Source organism: Phaseolus vulgaris, chromosome 8, assembly GCF_051622355.1.
Source record: "Phaseolus vulgaris cultivar YP4 chromosome 8, ASM5162235v1, whole genome shotgun sequence".
NCBI lineage: Eukaryota > Viridiplantae > Streptophyta > Magnoliopsida > Fabales > Fabaceae > Phaseolus > Phaseolus vulgaris.
This window is the reverse complement of record NC_143505.1, coordinates 55,119,687-55,138,514: the sequence shown is the minus strand read 5'-3', so window position 1 is coordinate 55,138,514 and position 18,828 is coordinate 55,119,687. Positions and strand designations below refer to the sequence as shown.

General features: G+C 34.9%; 3 protein-coding genes across 3 annotated transcripts; all 3 read left to right on the top strand.

Annotated features, from left to right (window-relative positions):
• Nucleotides 1-677: 677 nt before the first annotated feature.
• On the top strand, nucleotides 678-5,304 carry LOC137827025 (lysM domain receptor-like kinase 3). Its single transcript, XM_090294652.1, has 12 exons — nucleotides 678-1,476; nucleotides 1,818-1,851; nucleotides 1,964-1,971; nucleotides 2,097-2,246; nucleotides 2,519-2,715; nucleotides 3,111-3,200; nucleotides 3,572-3,665; nucleotides 3,757-3,908; nucleotides 3,993-4,084; nucleotides 4,411-4,549; nucleotides 4,686-4,784; nucleotides 4,874-5,304. Exons 1-12 carry the CDS (start codon nucleotides 819-821, stop codon nucleotides 5,030-5,032), a joined length of 1,872 nt encoding a protein of 623 aa, XP_090150778.1. The 5' UTR covers nucleotides 678-818; the 3' UTR covers nucleotides 5,033-5,304.
• A 2,799-nt stretch (nucleotides 5,305-8,103) lies between these two features.
• Nucleotides 8,104-9,595, top strand: LOC137825797 (UPF0481 protein At3g47200). The gene is made up of 2 exons (XM_068631587.2): nucleotides 8,104-8,676; nucleotides 8,762-9,595. The coding sequence occupies exons 1-2, from the start codon at nucleotides 8,104-8,106 to the stop codon at nucleotides 9,563-9,565; spliced, it is 1,377 nt and encodes a 458-aa protein (XP_068487688.1). The 3' UTR covers nucleotides 9,566-9,595.
• Nucleotides 9,596-13,973: 4,378 nt separating this feature from the next.
• LOC137824038 (Ubiquitin fusion degradation UFD1 family protein) lies at nucleotides 13,974-18,754 on the top strand. Its single transcript, XM_068629461.2, has 3 exons — nucleotides 13,974-14,401; nucleotides 15,772-17,076; nucleotides 18,146-18,754. The coding sequence occupies exons 1-3, from the start codon at nucleotides 14,219-14,221 to the stop codon at nucleotides 18,371-18,373; spliced, it is 1,716 nt and encodes a 571-aa protein (XP_068485562.1). The 5' UTR covers nucleotides 13,974-14,218; the 3' UTR covers nucleotides 18,374-18,754.
• The last annotated feature ends 74 nt before the right edge of the window (nucleotides 18,755-18,828 follow it).

Genomic DNA, 18,828 nt, shown 5'->3' with positions numbered 1-18,828 from the left:
CCATGTCAGATGAAGATTGTTGAGGTCACAAATCATATTACAAAATATTTCTCCACGAAGAACTCTTTGAAGCTTCTAATAAAGCTAATAATATAGATTAGGCAGAGGATCTAGATTCTCCTATTCGAAGATGTGGGACTTTATATGGTATTGGTGTTATCACGCAGATTCCTTTTTGTTTGTTACGGGTGAAGTCAAGTTGGACCACAGGCGTGCTTCAAAATATAAAATGGAAAATTGTTCTTTGTTTGTTAGAATCATGAGAGGACGCAATACGAAGTGGTTAATTTGTTGGCACATTGGCAGACACTGTTGGCATTTCGGATACAAAGGATTAAACAAAGCCAACTTTGGCAATCACAAAGATTCCTTTCTGGTTGTGCAATGCATCCTCGTCAAACATAACAATTATTATATGCAAAGTTCAACAAATCTTCCCTCAATAAATGACATGCAAGTTGTTACCCAGAAATAAACAAATAAACAAATGACATGGAAGTCAACTTCAATAATTTTCTACCCAATTGTACTGTTTCCTTCCACACTCTAGTGGAAACTGTTAAACGTTATAACCTATCAGGTGTTTGAGCAGAAAAAAAAAAGAGCATAAACGTGTGCTATGAATTCATAGTTTATGTTCATTCACTTAAGTAATTACGCCTTTATACTTCTATTTTATGTTTGAGTTATTTTTTATAGTATGTGTGTTTAGAAGTGAAAGTGTGCATGGTTTCAAGACAAAGGAAATGAATATGATTATTGGCTTTTAGAAGTTGCAGAAAATACTAGAACTCCACTTTTCTGATTTACGTTTCTTTATGTTTCTCTTAGTGATCATTGATCCAATGGAACTCAAAAAAGGGCTGCTGCTGTTATTTTTGTTGCTGGAGTATGTTTGTTGCAATGTTGAAGCAAAGTGTTTGAAGGGATGTGGTGCAGCTTTAGCTTCCTATTATGTGAGTCCAGGAATTTCAACCTTGGATGATATAACACACTTGATGAAATCAAGTGTTGTGTCCAATTCTGACGATATAGTAAGCTACAATAAAGACAGAATATTCAATAAAAATGTCCTCTTCTTTTACAGAATCAATATTCCATTTCCCTGTGAATGTATCCGTGATGAGTTTCTGGGGCATGTGTTTGAGTACTCAGCTGCTGCAGGTGACACCTATGATTCGATTGCTAAAGTGACATATGCCAATCTCACCACTGTTGAGCTTTTGAGGAGGTTCAACAGTTATGGCCAAAATGATATACCCACAAATGCCAAGGTTAATGTCACGGTCAATTGTTCTTGTGGGAACAGCCAGGTTTCACAAGACTATGGGTTGTTTATTACCTATCCACTTAGGCCTGGCAATAATCTGCATGATATTGCCAACGAGACTCAACTTGATGCACAGTTGCTGCAGAATTATAATCCTGGAGTCAATTTCAGCCAAGAGAGTGGGATTGTTTTCATTCCAGGAAGAGGTATGCTCTCATCTTACTATCATGTTAGTTTGGTGTACTCGTCAATGTATTTTGACATTGACAAAATTTAGATACAGTTAGATACTTCTACTAATGTTTTTCAATGTTTTGGAGTTTTATTTTGGTAAGCTGTGCTAACCTTTAATGCAAACCTTATGATGTAAGTTACAAGACAAAAATTCAACAATTCTGATTAGAGAACAACACAATAAACAATTGTTTCTAAGTACCTTTCTATTGGTATTATTAGGGGTTAAATATAACCACTTTGTTCTTGTTCAAAGCATTTGGATAACCTTTCATGCATTTGCTTGACGTTTTAATTTTATTTAACTTGCCAGATCAATTTGGAGACTATGTTCCCTTGCACCCTAGGTGGGTAACTTCGATTGTCTCACCTTCTATGCTGAATTATGCATATACAATTGAATATTGCTAAATGTTTGATTCTATCTTCTTAACTTTAATTTTCTTCTCCATCTTGCAGAAACACAGGTTTGGCTCTTAAACTTCATAGGGAGTTGGTTAAGATTATGATTTTCAGCTTAACGTTCACATAAATATGAGAACGCAAAGAAAAAGTCAGTGTCTCAGAGCTTAAATTCGCTTCTGTATTAAAGCAGGTCTATCTAGGGGTGCTGCTGCTGGAATATCCATAGCAGGAATATGCGGTCTTCTATTATTAGTAATTTGCATTTATGCTAAATTCTTCCAGAAGAAGGAAGGAGAGAAATCCAAATTGCCAACTATGGTGTTTTCAACTCAATATGGTACAGTTAAATTTTCGTAATCATACAACACATACCTTTTAAACTATTCACATAACATATTCTTGGTTACGGAGGAATGTTAGTGTGATACCCCTTATTTTCATTAACACATTCTCCTTTTAATCTTGCACCCCTTGTAAAAAATGCCTGCTATTTATCAACCTTTTCAAAGTTTACATGTCATCAACTCTTGCATACTCCTAGAATTTGATATGTGCTAGCTTAATGGCCATGGAACTACTTGTTGATTTTTCTTCCTCTTCCGAGTAAAGCCTCTGGAAGTGCAGAATATGAAACTTCAGGATCCAGTGGGACTGCTACTGCTACTGGGCTTACAGGCATTATGGTGGCAAAATCAATGGAGTTCACATATCAAGAACTAGCAAAGGCTACAAATAACTTCAGCTTGGAGAATAAAATTGGTCAAGGTGGATTTGGAGCTGTATATTATGCAGAATTGAGAGGCGAGGTACATACATCTATAACCAATTTTATGGCATAATCAGACAAAATATTGGTAAAGGAAAAAAGGAAAACAAAAATGAAAGATAGAAGATTTTACTTTTAGCCATGTGATTTATTGTTGATATATAAAGGCTTTTCCAGGTGATTGATATTTTAGAATTTAGATTAGAATAGTTGTGATGTGTTTAAATTGTAAGGCTCTAAGTTCATTATGTGGTGTATTAGATAAATAAAATAATTAATAGTGTAAGAAACAAGTAATTTCATTGAATATATGTTGTGTAGAATTGTTTAGTTATGAATGGATAATGTTCTTGAGTGTGTATATTCAAGTTCTTGCTTTTAATTCCATTTCAGATTAACCATTTACCTTTGTTACTTTATTCTCTCATTATGCAGAAAACTGCAATTAAAAAGATGGACGTGCAAGCATCCACTGAATTTCTTTGTGAGTTGAAGGTCTTAACTCATGTTCATCACTTGAATCTGGTACAACATCCTTCAAATCACTCCAAGCATGTGTATATCTGGGAAGGATACTTAATCATTTTCCGTATAGTTTGAATAACACTAAGTCTGTTACAAAATAAATATTCAGGGTGAGTTCGTGAATAAGAATTACAAAACAGTCTAAATTATCCTGAAAAATGATTTCTTCAAATCCACGTGATAATCCTACAAATTAACATGGATCTACATTACTTATATAACATGGCAAACATAACCTGTGAAATCTTATCTTACTTCTGTTGTGGTCGTTTGTGAGTATCAACGGGGTTTACTTTTTGGGCTAAACAGTTGAAAAGAGTGTTCTATATCTTCTTCTGCAATTACGTAACTACCTTTCATGTAAACCACAGGTGCGTTTGATTGGATATTGCGTTGAGGGATCTCTTTTCCTTGTGTATGAATACATTGACAACGGAAACTTAGGCCAATATTTGCATGGTATAGGTGAGATCAGCTTGGATTGATGAATGATTATCTTTATCTGTAATGTTACCTTATTGTCGAACGATCAATGATGATAATAACATGATTCCAGGGAAAGATCCTTTGCCATGGTCTAGCAGAGTGCAAATTGCGCTAGATTCTGCAAGAGGCCTTGAATATATTCACGAGCACACTGTGCCAGTGTATATCCACCGTGATGTAAAATCTGCAAACATATTAATAGACAAAAACTTCCGTGGAAAGGTTGCACTGCTACCACTCTTCATAAACCTGATTTTCCCATTCTTCTTGAAGACTAGATAAAAATAAGTAATATTTTAAATACAGGTAGCAGATTTTGGCTTGACTAAACTTATTGAAGTTGGAGGCTCCACACTTCACACTCGCCTTGTGGGAACATTTGGATACATGCCACCAGAGTATGATTTGTTATGTTGTGTTAAATGATACCACACCCCTGTATGAAATTTGGATTTAGTTGAAAAAAGAACGTGTGTGATCTGTATTATTATTAGTAGACCATCTTATAATTGATGAATCATATGCTTATCTTATTGATGAACAGATCATAATCATAAAAATGGGGTCAATATTGTTTGAATAAGTAGTAAAATCAAATTCAGTTTAGCTTCTTTTGTCCCTTTTCTTTAAAATGATCTTATCTCAATTGTGAAAAATCAGTCCTTGAGTTTTGATGGTGTATATTCACACAACTGAGTTTATTGATTATGTGAATTTTCTGCAGATATGCTCAATATGGTGACGTCTCTCCAAAAGTAGATGTATATGCTTTTGGAGTGGTTCTTTATGAACTTATTTCTGCAAAGAATGCTGTTCTGAAAACAGGTGAATATGTTGCTGAATCCAAGGGCCTTGTAGCTTTGGTGAGTCTACACACTCCTCTGAACCATTCTACTAACAAAACACTCCCAGTTCACAAATTTACATTTCAAAGCCAGTAAACAGAATGCACCCACCTGAACAGAAATCAATTTAGCCTTCACTTGTTTTGTGTTGCAGTTTGAAGAAGCACTTAATCAGAGTAATCCTTCAGAAGTTATTCGCAAACTGGTGGATCCCAGGCTTGGAGAAAACTATCCAATTGATTCAGTTCTCAAGGTGGAAACATTTTTCTGTGAAAATAATTTGAATGTTTAATATAGTTTTATCCTAGCCAAAACTTAGTATGTTGATTGTTTGAGTTGCAGATTGCTCAACTTGGGAGAGCTTGTACAAGGGATAATCCACTACTACGCCCAAGTATGAGGTCTATAGTTGTTGCTCTTATGACACTTTCATCACCTACTGAGGATTTGGACGATTCCTACGAAAATCAAACTCTCATAAATCTACTGTCTGTGAGATGAAGGTTCTTTGGACCTATTACACCCTGTGTAAGGTTTTACAAGTTTGTACATGAATGGAATTGGGAGTTTAAAATTAGTTTTGTAGATTTTCTTAAGATCTCCAAGTGTAGATAACTTGCAACCAACAAGCTTCATTTTCACATTCAGATAGGCTTGTGTTTGTAGTTTAGTTACTTTGAACTTAACCCCATGCAACGCCACTTTGCTTTTACCTTTTATCATTCGAAAGTGGAAAAATGTCCATTTAGCAAGATTTCAATGATAAAATCAAACGTGGTCCAATTTTGAATAGTTTAAGTGCAACAAAAAAAAGCTTTGTTTTTATGTCTAGTGGTAAGTTTAACTGTCCAATTTTAGAAATTTTAAGCTCAAATGGTAAGTTCAAAACCTTTTGATTATGAAAGCTCCTAACTGATCTTCTAGCCATACACATAACACATGCTGCATAATTCAGTTTAATTTTTTGTTTTGTGTTTTAATTGTAATGGGCTTGGTCCTTAGGTTTAAGTAGACTTTTTTTAGAATATAAAAAATGCAAAGGTCTTAAAAAATACATGCATAAGATTTTAGTTTATTTTATTTGGATCCCATTATATTATATTCTTATTGATAAATTATAAATTTGTTTCGAGGTGTTATAAGAATCACACTTTTATAAAAACAATTGTATTTTAGATTTTTATAACTTAAAAAGTCAATTGAATTATTATAATTAATTTAATGTTGGTGTTGTGAAAATATATTGTTGATTTTGAAGATTAATTTTTATTCTTAAAATTTAATATCTTATCCAAGATCCCGTATTAATTTTAAGACCTTTAGGCCAAACTCAGCACGTTCCAATTTCTAATTTATAAAACTTCAATTTTAAATTTAAGATATTCATCACTTGATTCACTTCTCAACAGGAGATGTTTTTAGAACATGTTTTAGTAAGCCCCCACTAAAAAAAGCCCAAAAAGAAGAGACAACATAATGTTTAAGGATCGAGAACAATTAATCTCTTATCCTCTTTCTAGGTTTGAATGTTCCTGCTCCATTTTTATATGATTATGATCGAGTTCTTTCTTTAGTTTTTGAGATTAGACAATATAACACCACATGACTATTATTGTTCTTTCACACATGGTATCTCTTGGGTAAGTGGTGGAGCATGTGGTTTAATTAGATGCAAAGAACCTTACCAGGACTTCACAGATATCACAAATATTTAATAAAATAGGACTAACTAGGAAGTTTTTAACAATACTATAAATACTAATGGCCCTAATATTTCTCTAAGGTTTTTCAATATATTTTATGATGATTGTGTTTGATTCTTTTTAGGATATTTAGTAGTTCATATGCTTTTTATTGTCTTTTTTCTATTAAAATAAAAAAGTTGGATTATTGATAATTTTGTATTACAGAATATCCTTACAATACTCTCATTTATTTATTTTTTTATTTATTAATTGATATATATATATATATATTAATTATGGTAATTAATTCAATTTTTGGTTTCTAAATTAATTTATATTATTATTAAATGGTTTCTAAATTGATATCTAATTAGCAATCAAGGTTTTTGCTACCAAATTTAAAACTAATTTAGAAATCAATTTCTTTTAGTTTCTAAAATGGGTTCTAATTTAGTTAGTATATCAACTAATTATTTTTTTTGTCTCTAAAATTAGTTTCTAATTTAGAAATCAAATTATTTTTTTAGTTTCTAAAATGATTTCTAATTTAGTTAGTATTACAACTAATTATTTTTTGGTTTCTAAAATTAGTTTTTATTTCATGTTTTTCTTATAGTTAAAGTTAAAGTTTCTTCAACCGAAAACTTATGAAAATGGTGCATTTTTATTCGATAATATTTAAATGAACATATTTTTAAAAAGTTACGTTGATGGATATATGTTATATTTACATAACACGATTTTTTTTTTTGAAGAAGTGGTGTTATATAAACACAAACACTATTTTTATGGTTTGAAAAGGTATTGTCGTCTTTCACACTATTAGGAGAAAATGACACAAAAAGATATTTGATCACCAACGAATGGAGACATGCGATGACTTCAGCTTCAATCGCACAACACTAAAGTCATGCACCCTACACCACCTCAACTTCAATTTCAATTACCTTAAAGTTGTAACATGTCTTAACAATTTTAGTGTAAATAAAATAAATTAATAAAAATAGAATATTGTGTCTTAACAACTTTAGTGTAAACAAAATAAATTAATAAAAATAAAATATTAACTCAAAATTATATTAAACAAATTTGTTCATGTGTCATACAACTTTCCCATTAACATAAAAGTTATTGAAAAATAACAATTTCACTTAAAATCTTTAGAGTCATATTTATATAACAGGATATTTTTTTACAATTAATATAGTTTCCTCATTTGAAGCATACTTTTTCCATAATGGAATTTTTAACAATTTGTCCATCCGATAAAAAAAAAATCATTATTTTTGTAAATTTTTCTCCTTTTTAACTCTTTAAACATGTGAGAAACCATCATAAGTGATTTGTAAGACGAATATGTGGAACTCCTAGGTTGTCTAGATGAGTCATCCAAGGTGAATAATCCTCAAGCATATTAACGAGTTCCCTTTAACTTTGAGTTTCTTAATCCTTTACGTGATTTCCAAAATGCAGTTTTCATTTTCTGCAACTTTTTTCAATCATCTTTACCTCGTCTTCCATGACGGTTTATACATATAATATGTATATTTGCAAAATAACAACAAACCGGCAAATATAGCTGTCCAGTCTCTTAACAATTGAGCTTTAATGGCTTGTGACAGTCTTGTATACATTCCTTTCTTCGTATATAAGAGTACTCCAAGAAGAAATTAGAAGCAAGAAATGTTCAATTATAAATTACAGTTTCTTTACACACTATGTTGGTTAATATGCATAAAGTGAAGATTCCAATTAGACATTCATATCTTTGAGGCTTATGGTCGTGAATATTTTATCCTTGATTTTCACCTGCATAACATTCTATAAGATCCAGAAAAACCTATCCTTGTATATGTCATGATCAAGAGAGACACTGAAGAGATATATATGGAAGAAACGAAGTGGGTGGTCCAAATCAACGAGGAGCTCAAGAGCAATGGTATCTCATCAGTGCATGAGAAGGAGCAATGGAAGAGACATTCCATATACAGAATACCTTCACGAGTCACTGCGTTGAATGAAAAGGCCTACAAGCCTCAAGCAGTTTCATTTGGTCCTTATCACCATGGAGAGGAGCATCTGAAGGACATGGAAGATCACAAGCATCGAGCTCTGCTCCATTTTCTCAAGAGATGCAGAAAACCGATTGAGCTTATCTTCCACTGCATGGATCAAGTGGTGGAAGAGTTGAGAGGCTCGTACAATCCACTGGATGAAATTTGGATGCAGGATAGGGCAAGGTTCGTACAAATGATGATTGTTGATGGGTGTTTCATGTTGGAGATTCTGAGAGGCAGTGATGGTGTTCCGGATGATTATGCTGACAATGATCCTGTGTTTGGACAACACGGGAAACTGAATGTGGTGCCATATATCAAACGTGACATGCTTATGCTCCAGAATCAGCTTCCCTTGACCGTTCTTCGTATATTGATTGAGGTTGAGAATGACACAAACCAGGTAACCGATTGTTGTTGTTATGCAGAAGGCATGTAAATTATATTGCATGTTTCTGAACTGATTCTGAAATTCAAATACGTGACAGGGAGAAGAGTTACTGATGAAACAAATGTTGAAGTTCTTCTCCCCAGGCACACCCGAAACAAGAACCCTAGGCAGATGCATGCATGTGTTGGACGTCTACAGAAAAAGCCTCATCTACCAAGGACCCACTCACCGAACACGCGTCTCCAAACCAAAACGCAGAAGAAGGCTATGGCGGAGCGAGGAGGACCACGGCGAGGATGAGATCATCCGCTCCGCAACAGAGCTCCGCGACGCCGGAATCCGCTTCGTGAAAAGCCGCACCCAGAGCCTCGGCGACGTCTCCTTCGGCGGCGGCGTGCTTCGGCTCCCAACCCTAGTCGTTGACGACAGCACTGAGTACATGTTTCTGAACCTGATCGCCTTCGAGCGGCTCCACGCGGAAACAGGAAACGACGTGACCTCCTACATATTCTTCATGGACACGATCATCGACAGCGAGATGGACGTGGCGCTTCTCCACCGGAACGGGATTCTGGTGAACGCTCTCGGCAGCGATAAGGCCGTTGCGAAACTGTTCAACTCGCTTTCGAAGGACATTGCTGTGGATCCGCATGGAGTGTTAGATGTGGTGAGGATGAGCATGAGTAACTACTGCAAGAAACCCTGGAACATGTGGCGCGCCAATCTCATCCAGACCTACTTCAGAAACCCTTGGGCTATTGTGTCGCTTGTTGCTGCGGTTTTTCTCTTCGCTCTTACCATTGTTCAGACCGTTTACACTATTGCTCAGTTTTATCAACCTCCAACTCCTAACTCCTCCTCCTCCTTCAAACCTTCTCCAAAACCATGGCATCATCCCTGATTCATTCATATTCTTCACAACTTCTCCTTCTTCATCTTTTCTCTCCCTTCAACTTTTATTTATGCTGTTTCATTGTTTTTCATTCTCGCTCATGTATATTTCTGGTTTTTTTTTTATCTGATAGGTTTTTTTTTTTTTACCAAAATGGGATTGTTTTTAAAAAAATTAAAAATTTTGCCATGACTTTGCCACCTTAATCTTGGGTAATGTCATGTTTTGAAAACAATTATTAACTTCATTATAAACATAAACATGTTAATATTGTTAAAAGTAAAATATATAAATATGAATTAACTTACATCGTCAAATGACGATTCCTGAGCAGATATGTAACGGATAGTGTGATTAATGTATCACGCCATGTATGTTGTGGAATCATGCAAATGACCATTATAATTAAACTGAATGCCTTCTATTAGACAATTATGTCTATCAGTCCACATTACTTTCCTGATGGTATTCTGGCCAGTATCTGTCTATTCTGTCCCTCATATCTTCTCTGTAAACTCATCTAAGTTTTGTGACTTTAATGGAATATCTTGTTGAAAATCAAATTGTCGCACAACCGGGTCAGCTTGGTGAAATTCAACGATGGCAAAACAATAAGGGGAACAATTGCCCTACTAACTGGAGAAACATCATCAATGATACAACGATGTTTGGCCTGTTGTATGGAGTCCACAAGAACTACAAAATACTTGACATTATTAGTATTGGACAAAATATATACTTATACATTGGATTGAAAATATAAATTTATGTTTTTTATGAACCATTTTATCAAACTAATTGTCCTCGTAGGTGGGTTGTTCCTTATCACAAATCAAATAATAATTTTTTGTAAACTTATTTATTTGTTTAAATGTCATTTATATTAAAGTATAAAAATATATAAGTATGGGAATTCTTTTGAAATAATTAAATAATTGTAAATAATTATATATATTATGAATATAATTATATATAATTGCAATTTTGTCTCAATGTTTGATACTGTAAGAGTTTGCAAACAAATGTAGCCATGTAGCAAGATTTTTTGCCAATGTAGTTGGGGAAGAGAGGATTTTCATATCAAACGAGAATGTTATGGCTATAAAGATTCACAACTTATCAAATATTACTAATCCTATATAGAAAATAATTATTGTAATAAGTATATAAAAAAAATCTATAACAATTTTTATAAATTAAATCATACAACAAACACAATTTTGTGGTTGATGAGAACTTACAGGATGTACTATGGAGACTATGAATCAATGTGAGTTAGTAACACTCAGTTACAGTAAAGAACTCTACATATTGAACTGAAAGATAGATTCTTTCAACACTGTGCCTACAAGTAGGTTAGAGGTGTAGTTGGTAATAAGATTTCTTTTTTTTTTCCAGCATGGTTTGGCAACAAGGTGGTTTGGCTAAGGAGTGTAGGTTCATTGGCAAAGGAGTGGAGGTTGCTATTTAATTGTACATGAGTCTGTGTATCAGGCCAAAAAATATACTTCATTTTTTTCCTTCATTTAATGAGTCAAAATTGTTGAACAACGAATTTATCTTACTGTTTTGAACCACGTTTTGTTGGAGATCCCACATCGACTAGAGATTAGAGCCTTTCATTGTATATAAGTGGGTGCAAACCTCAACCTTATGAGTCGGTTTTATGGGGTTGAGTTAGGCTTAAAGTCCACTTTCGTAATATGGTATCAGAGCTCTAGCTGCGCTTCTCTCTGATTTTTATTTCCCTCTTTGCTGTTCTTGTTTTTTTTTGTTTTTTTTTTTCTTTCTTTCTTTAAATCCTTGTAGGCAACGGCTAATGCAAATCCCACACCGGCTTCCTCTTCAAATGGAAACCCTACACTGATGCCCCTTTTGGAACAGCCGATGAACAATTTCCTATACTTACACCCAAGCGAGAATCCTGCAGCCTCGTTGGTGTCGCCTGTTCTTGATTCAACAAACTACCATTCGTGGAGTCGGTCCTTCATCACTGCTCTTAGTGCCAAGAACAAAGTGGAGTTCATACTTGGCTCACACCCGTGCCCACAAAGGGATGATCCCACTTTCTCGTCTTGGACACGCTGTAACAACATGGTTGTCTCTTGGTTAGTACACTCTGTTTCAATCCCTATTAGGCAAAGCATTGTTTGGATGGACATAGCCTTTGACATCTGGAATGATTTAAAAGTTAGATATTCACAAGTGGATTTATCTCGCATTTCTGATTTGCAATTTGAAGCTATTTCTTTAAACCATGGGATATGTCTGTCACAGAGTATTTTACAAAATTGCGTATTATTTGGGACGAATTAGAGAATTTTAGACCTAATCCTGTGTGCACATGCCCAGTAAAATGTTCTTGTTCTGTCATTTCTATTATAAATCAAAGAAAATGTGAGGATCGTGCTATGCAATTTTTAAGAGGATTAAATGATCAGTATAAAAATATCTGTTCTCATGTTTTGCTCATGGATCCCATTCCTGCCATATCCAAAAAAATTTCATTGGTTGTTCAACAAGAGAGACAATTATGCATTGTTGTTCCTGCCCCTAGTCTTCATAGTCTTAACAGTAGTCGCACTACTACATGCAATTTTTGTGGTAAATACGGTCATACTGAAGCTGTTTGTTTTAGAAAAGTGGGTTTTCCTTCTGGTGATGTTAAAACCTCAAAGTTTTCTTCTACTAGAAAAAATTGTACTTTTTGTAATCGTCTTGGCCACACTGTCGACACCTGTTATAAAAAGCATGAGTTTCCTCCTGGCTACAAATCCATCAATAGGACATCCCAAGCCAACAATATGTTTACTACTAACTCTTCTTCTGAGTCTTTTTCTAAAGAACAAGATGTAAAGGGGATTCAACTTACATCACAACAGTGTCAATTCCTAACCAACATTTTGCGTCAGCAAAACCTTGAGGATCCTGCCCCTCACGCTCAAATTAATCAAGTCGGAACCTTCTCGACAGACAAAATCACCAATACCGAGCAATCTTCAACGGGTAAGTTTTTCTCTTCACTATCTGCTATAAAAGAATCTTGGCTTGTTGATTCTGGTGCCACTGATCATGTTTGCCACAATTTGAGCGTTTTTACTACTTGGACTAAAATCAAACCTGTCTTAATTAGTCTCCCAAATGGTCAAACTGTTTATGCCACATATTCTGGTTTAGTACACTTTTCGGCCAAGTTTTATTTGTCTTATGTGTTATATGTGCCTCATTTTCAATTAAACTTAATATTTGTTTCTAAACTCACACACCAACTTAAATGCACTTTAACTTTCACTTTAACTCTCACTGCATTATACAGGACAATCTCACCCAAGAGAGGATTGGTACAGTTGAAGCCACTGGTGGCTTGTACCCTGTGGCTACCTTGCCTGCTTCTAGTCGCTCTAAACCACATAACTTTGCTCCTCTTATTAATTGTAATATCACGGACAAAACACTGTGGTACTATAGACTGGGGCACCCTTCACATGAAAGATTGCATGTCTTACGTAAACAATACCCTTTTATTACTATTGATACTCATAATGTATGTGACACTTGTAGTCGTGCAAAACAGAGAAAACTTCATTTCACTTTATGTACTACTGCTACCTCTGCTATTTTTGATCTTGTACACTTTGATATTTGGGAACCCTGTTCCATAACTTCTATGCAAGGTTTTCGTTATTTCTTAACTATTGTTGATGATTACTCGCGTTATACTTGGGTTATTTTGTTGCATAATAAATCTGAAGTGCGTTCGCACATCATTAACTTCACTGTTTTTGTTCAAAATCATTTCCCAACTAATATCACTTTCGTAATACGTTTCTTAAATGTACTTTAAAGTTGCTGTGCATTTTGGAATTGAAAGATTTCCTTCTTTTACTAATGAAGACAAAAAAACCTGCCAACCTGTGAACTTGTGACCCTTGCATGTGAATTTAGTGCGTGAGTGAGAGAACCCGTCATGTTCTATAACCTACCAACCTGTGAACTTGTGACCTTCACATATAAATTTAGTGTGTGAGTGAGAGAACCCACAACATGTGAATTAATGCGTGAGTGAGAGAACCCACTATGATCTATAAAAACGAGAGTTTGAATAAGCTCGGTAGTCATGCAACTTAGATACTATATTTGGTGAGAATCCATCCTCAAACCATTGATCTCCTCATCTCTATGGGTAACAAATTATTATATTTTCTCTTCTAATATAATTTAATGCAGTTTTTTAACAAATAATTATATTTTCTCTTCTAATATAATTTAATGAATTTTTTAGAGTTACTTTAAGTGATATTCTAATACAATATAATTTATTTCCTGATTTATGAAAAGGGAGAAATGGAATGAAGGGTAGCAATGGAAGTTGTGTTTGTGATGACGATAGAAAGAAAACAAAATCGAATATTTACACGTTTCTTAAAACATGAAAGACGGGCTTTAGTTGATCGCAGAAGAAAGGCCCAGACTTTTCTAGAACCAAACAACTTAATATTAAAACATTAAATTAAATTAATCTTAGAAGCATAGCGACCAACAACAATAAAAGGGAAAACAAAAAACAACGGTTTATTCAAAATTCACTTCTTGTTTTGATTCGATTCGATTCATTCACAAATTGCAATTCCTTTTCTTAACCAACACACCACTTAGAGAGAGATGGATTTTGAACTGAGAAGAGCGAGAGAAAAGCTAGAGAAAGAGCAGAAGGAGAGGAAGGAAAGAGCAAGATTGAAATTGCAGAAGGAAAGAAAGGCCAAAGAAGAGGCTCAGAAGCAAAAGGAAGCCCTCGAAGCTGTTCAAAGATCTCGTCGTATTGATGCGGCACAAGCGCAACTCAAGGTATCCACACCCTTTTCACCCCTTTCATTACTATCAAACCTTTTTCAAGATTATTTTTAGGTAATCTTGTTATTGGGTCCTTCAGATTGATTTCTCTGTGTTCAATTTTTTGAAAACTAGAGATGCAATACTGTAGATTGTTCTTTAAAGATATTAACTTTGAAGCAAACATAGGTAGGGTTGGAGAATCTGACACGTGAAATTGATGGCATGTATTCCAACCCTTTTGTTGTCTCCAGTTATTATATTTTTCTTTTTTGTTTTTGGCTGTTCAGTATATTCTGTCTACCTTTTGCTATGATCAGGCCTCTTCAATTGTCAGATCATGCCCTAGGATGATTATCTCTCTCAATAAATTTATCCTTCAGTTGGTCCTTGCAGTTTAACGGCAAGGGTAGTCAAATTTCTACTTTTTATGATTTTTATGTCTATTTATGCTCCCTGATTTTCTACCTTTTTTTAATGCTGAATCGCTTTTATGCCCTTTACATATGTCTGTTGAATCGCTTTCTTTATACTTGTACGAAAATGTGATTCGACAATTATATTTATTGGAAAGTTACAAGTTGTGTGGAGTATTCAGAGTAGTCCATGCTGGATTTTTCTATGCCCCTTACTGGTACAAGCACCGGAATTGTTATGAGGTGTTATGTTATGGTGGTGTGATTGTCGAACCTTCAAAAAGTGGTATATTAAAAAGAGCTAGTTGCTATCAAACAACCATTCACACGAAAGCTTGAGAGTTGGTGGCCTAGAAATATATGTCTGTTGAATCGTTTTCTTTATACATGTACAAAAATGTGATTCAACAATTATATTCATCGGTTGGATTAAGAGTGGTATATTAAAAAGAGCTAGTTGCTATCGAACAACCATTCACACGAAAGCTTGAGAGTTGGTGGCCTAGAAATATATGTCTGTTGAATCGCTTTCTTTATACATGTACAAAAATGTGATTCAGCAATTATATTCATTGGTTGGATTCAGAGAAGTCCATGCTGGACTTTTCTATACCCCTTACTGGTGCAAGCACCAAAATTGTTATGAGGTGTTATGGTGGTGTGATTTGTCGAACCTTCAAAAAGTGGTATATTAAAAAATGCTAGTTGCTATCGAACAACCATTCACACGAAAGCTTGAGCTGTTAGTTGGTTGCCTTGAAAGAGTTTAATCTCTAACGTGGCCCTTCAAGCAATAAGCTTTTGAGGGGCTGACCTAGTGAGTTTAATCTCTAACTAGCGAAAATAATCTTGCTAATATAAGCATAAATGTTTACCTTACCTTCCAGCACAAAAGCTGTGGCTGCAAATATTTCCTTTTTGTCGACATTGTTAATGTGAAAACACTAAATGATTCTCTTCTCAATTCAGGCTGACCAACAGATGCAAGAAAACATTCTTGCTGGCAGAGGAATCGTATTTTATCGATTACTAGAGGCTGTGCCCTATCAAGGTGGTGGAGATAAGATCAAGCTTCCTCCTTCTTGCTTCACAGAACTGTCTGATCAGGGTGCTTTTGATAAGGGACCCATATACTTTCAACTGTCATTAGTTCACAAGGAAAGCTCTTCAAGCATCCAAGATATTGATAAAGAGAAACAAGGGACCACCCATTCAGGAGTTTTAGAATTCACTGCTGATGAAGGTTCAGTGGGACTTCCTCCTCATGTTTGGAATAATTTATTTTCCGAAGGCACTTCAGAATCTCCATTAGTTGAAGTCCGCTATGTTTGGCTTCCGAAAGGGACATATGCAAAACTTCAACCTGAAAGAGCAGGATTTTCTGACTTACCGAATCATAAGGCTATCCTTGAAACTTCTCTTCGGCAGCATGCTACCCTTTCTCAAGGTGACATTTTAATTGTAAACTATGGAGAACTTGCATACAAATTAAGGGTCCTGGAGTTAAAACCTTCTTCAAGTGTATCTGTTTTAGAAACAGATATTGAAGTTGACATAGTTGATCCTGATACCTCTTCAGAAAAGAGAGATGAGCATGTTTTAATGCCACTTTCATTTGGAATGTCACAAATTGGAACAGTAGAAGAAGGAAAGTTTGTGTATTATAAATTTTCTATAGACAATAATGTCATATGGGAGAAACTATCTTCTGGGAATTCTTGTATTGAGGTAAAATTAGAATCAGAGACTGGTGAGGGGGACACTGATCTTTTTATCTCTAAACATCCTCTCATATTTCCTACACGGCACCAGCATGAGTGGTCGTCTCATGATATTGGCTCAAAGACTTTGATTCTTAGCTGTAAAGATGAAAGCTTGGGTGTGGGGACTTACAGCATCGGTATCTATGGCTTCAAGGGAATGACTAAGTATAAAATATCAGTAGTGGTCCAGGATAACTTTAATCAAAAAGTTGGTCAGCAAGCATCATCTTCTGTGTCATCTATGGAAATAGATACTGAACAATGTAGGAACTGCAAGCATTATATTCCCACTAGGACTATTGCACTGCATGAAGCCTACTGTAGGAGGCACATTGTTGTATGTCCGCGTGCAGGCTGTGGAGTTGTTCTTAGGATTGAAGAGTCCAAGAACCACGTTCACTGTGACAGATGTGATCTGGCATTCCAGCAGGTAGAATTAGAAAAGCACATGAAAGTTTTTCACGAGCCACTTCAGTGCCCTTGTGGAATTATCCTCGAGAAAGAGAAAATGGTAAGCTGCACATCTCTTGTCCTTTCTTACCAGTTTTGTGTCTGCCCATGTTTCTTTCTCTTTTTGGTGTTCTAATTCTTGTTTCTGTCTCTATATCTGTGATTCATTATTTACTGGGTTCTGTTGATGCTGTTATGTCCATCCAAATTTATATTTTACTGAGATAGGTGAGTTTAATTTGGAGAATCAATGGCAAAAGCCTTCATCTTATTTAAATTTAATTGAAACAATGTTGAGGAGGCAATGAATAAACCGTTTCCAGTTGAAAGTGTAGTGTGCAAACTTTTTACTAGATAAAAAAAATTTATTGGGACTTCTTTCATTATTTACACAAACTTCTATGGAATTATACTCATTTTTCCAAAGGTATTATCTGACTGGCATGTTGGCCTTCTAAAAGTTGCAAGTTTAGTGTTGGGAGTTGAGCTTAAAGCCATTTCTAAGTCTCTTGAAATTTTGTTTTCAATAATACAGGGGGTTGGAGAGTGACTATTGAAATGATGTTTTTTTTTCCAAACCAAACCATGTGTTTTTACGACAAACCAAACCATGTGTTTTTACGACTACCTTTGTCTATGTTGAACAATGAACAGTAAGCCTCCTCTATTCGTATTTATTTCTACTCTCAACTCAACTATTAGAATCATTTTATTGACGGACTATCATGTGAATTGTGATGGGACTTCAAATTTTGAAGAAAGGAGAAGCTAAACTGTGATATTTGGCATGACGGCTGGCACACACATCCCTACTTTCCATTTTTATTCCAGATGATAGGAATCCCAAATTTTCTTTATATCTTGGTAGTAAAAAATGTCCTATGTTTTTTCCCAAACTTTTGGAGAGTAGGGTTTACTGCCTATCAACAACATTTGGAGAGGTTTAAGTAGATGGATGTATTTCAAACGAACAGGTTTGGCATAGAAATTACAAATAATTAAGAGGTCAATAGAAATTCTTGAAATGTGTATCTTAATTTCTTAATCTTAAGGAGTGGCAGGGTTCCTAAAGTTTGTCTTTTGTTGTGAATTTGTATAAAAACTGAGTATCTAAGATTTCCTTTTACCAGATGGAGCATCAAGCTTCAGTTTGCCCCCTGCGTCTTATTTCATGCCGGTTTTGTGGTGATATGGTTCAAGCTGGGAATTCAGCCATGGATGTCCGTGACAGATTAAGAGGTTTGTCAGAGCATGAGAGTGTTTGTGGTTCCAGGACTGCCCCCTGTGATTCTTGTGGGCGTTCTGTGATGTTGAAGGACATGGACATTCACCAAGTTGCTGTTCACCAAAAAGGCTAATTCTGATATTTCAGAACAGAAACTTGTGAAGGATTGCATGCATCTATGTAATAAATAGAAATGAATAGGAACAGAAGGAAATTAAAGCACAAGAAGACTGGTAGATGGTGGAGCATAAACATCTCTATGTTCTAGAATGGGCAACCGGCTGTTGATATATTTTACACCGGATGTAAGAAACTATGATTATGATTTGCTTCTCTTTCTTTGTGGAAAATGTTTGGTGCAGTATGTTTTAGATTACAATTGTTCTATGCAGAAGGAAAAATTACAATTCTTTTATGAATATTTGGTTAAAGAAACCACTTGCAAGCTGCAAGTGGGTTTATTGTACTAATATTTGACGAAATAGTGATTACTAGTGTAAGCTGTTGTGAGTTCTCAGGTGTGGCATGATAAAGAGGTTTTATGTTTTCTTCAAAATAAGCTATTTATCAGTTTAGAACATATAATTA

Bases quoted from the DNA above. Each gene is read 5' to 3' on its own strand.
- LOC137827025 (XM_090294652.1), top strand. From the start codon at position 819: ATGTTTCTCTTAGTGATCATTGATCCAATGGAACTCAAAAAAGGGCTG. The intron at 1,477-1,817 runs GTATGCTCTCAT...TTAACTTGCCAG, and splicing joins TGTTTTCATTCCAGGAAGAG to ATCAATTTGGAGACTATGTT. The intron at 4,550-4,685 runs GTGAGTCTACAC...TTTGTGTTGCAG, and splicing joins CCAAGGGCCTTGTAGCTTTG to TTTGAAGAAGCACTTAATCA.
- LOC137825797 (XM_068631587.2), top strand. From the start codon at position 8,104: ATGGAAGAAACGAAGTGGGTGGTCCAAATCAACGAGGAGCTCAAGAGC. The intron at 8,677-8,761 runs GTAACCGATTGT...AATACGTGACAG, and splicing joins TTGAGAATGACACAAACCAG to GGAGAAGAGTTACTGATGAA.
- LOC137824038 (XM_068629461.2), top strand. From the start codon at position 14,219: ATGGATTTTGAACTGAGAAGAGCGAGAGAAAAGCTAGAGAAAGAGCAG. The intron at 14,402-15,771 runs GTATCCACACCC...TTCTCAATTCAG, and splicing joins CGGCACAAGCGCAACTCAAG to GCTGACCAACAGATGCAAGA. The intron at 17,077-18,145 runs GTAAGCTGCACA...TCCTTTTACCAG, and splicing joins TCCTCGAGAAAGAGAAAATG to ATGGAGCATCAAGCTTCAGT.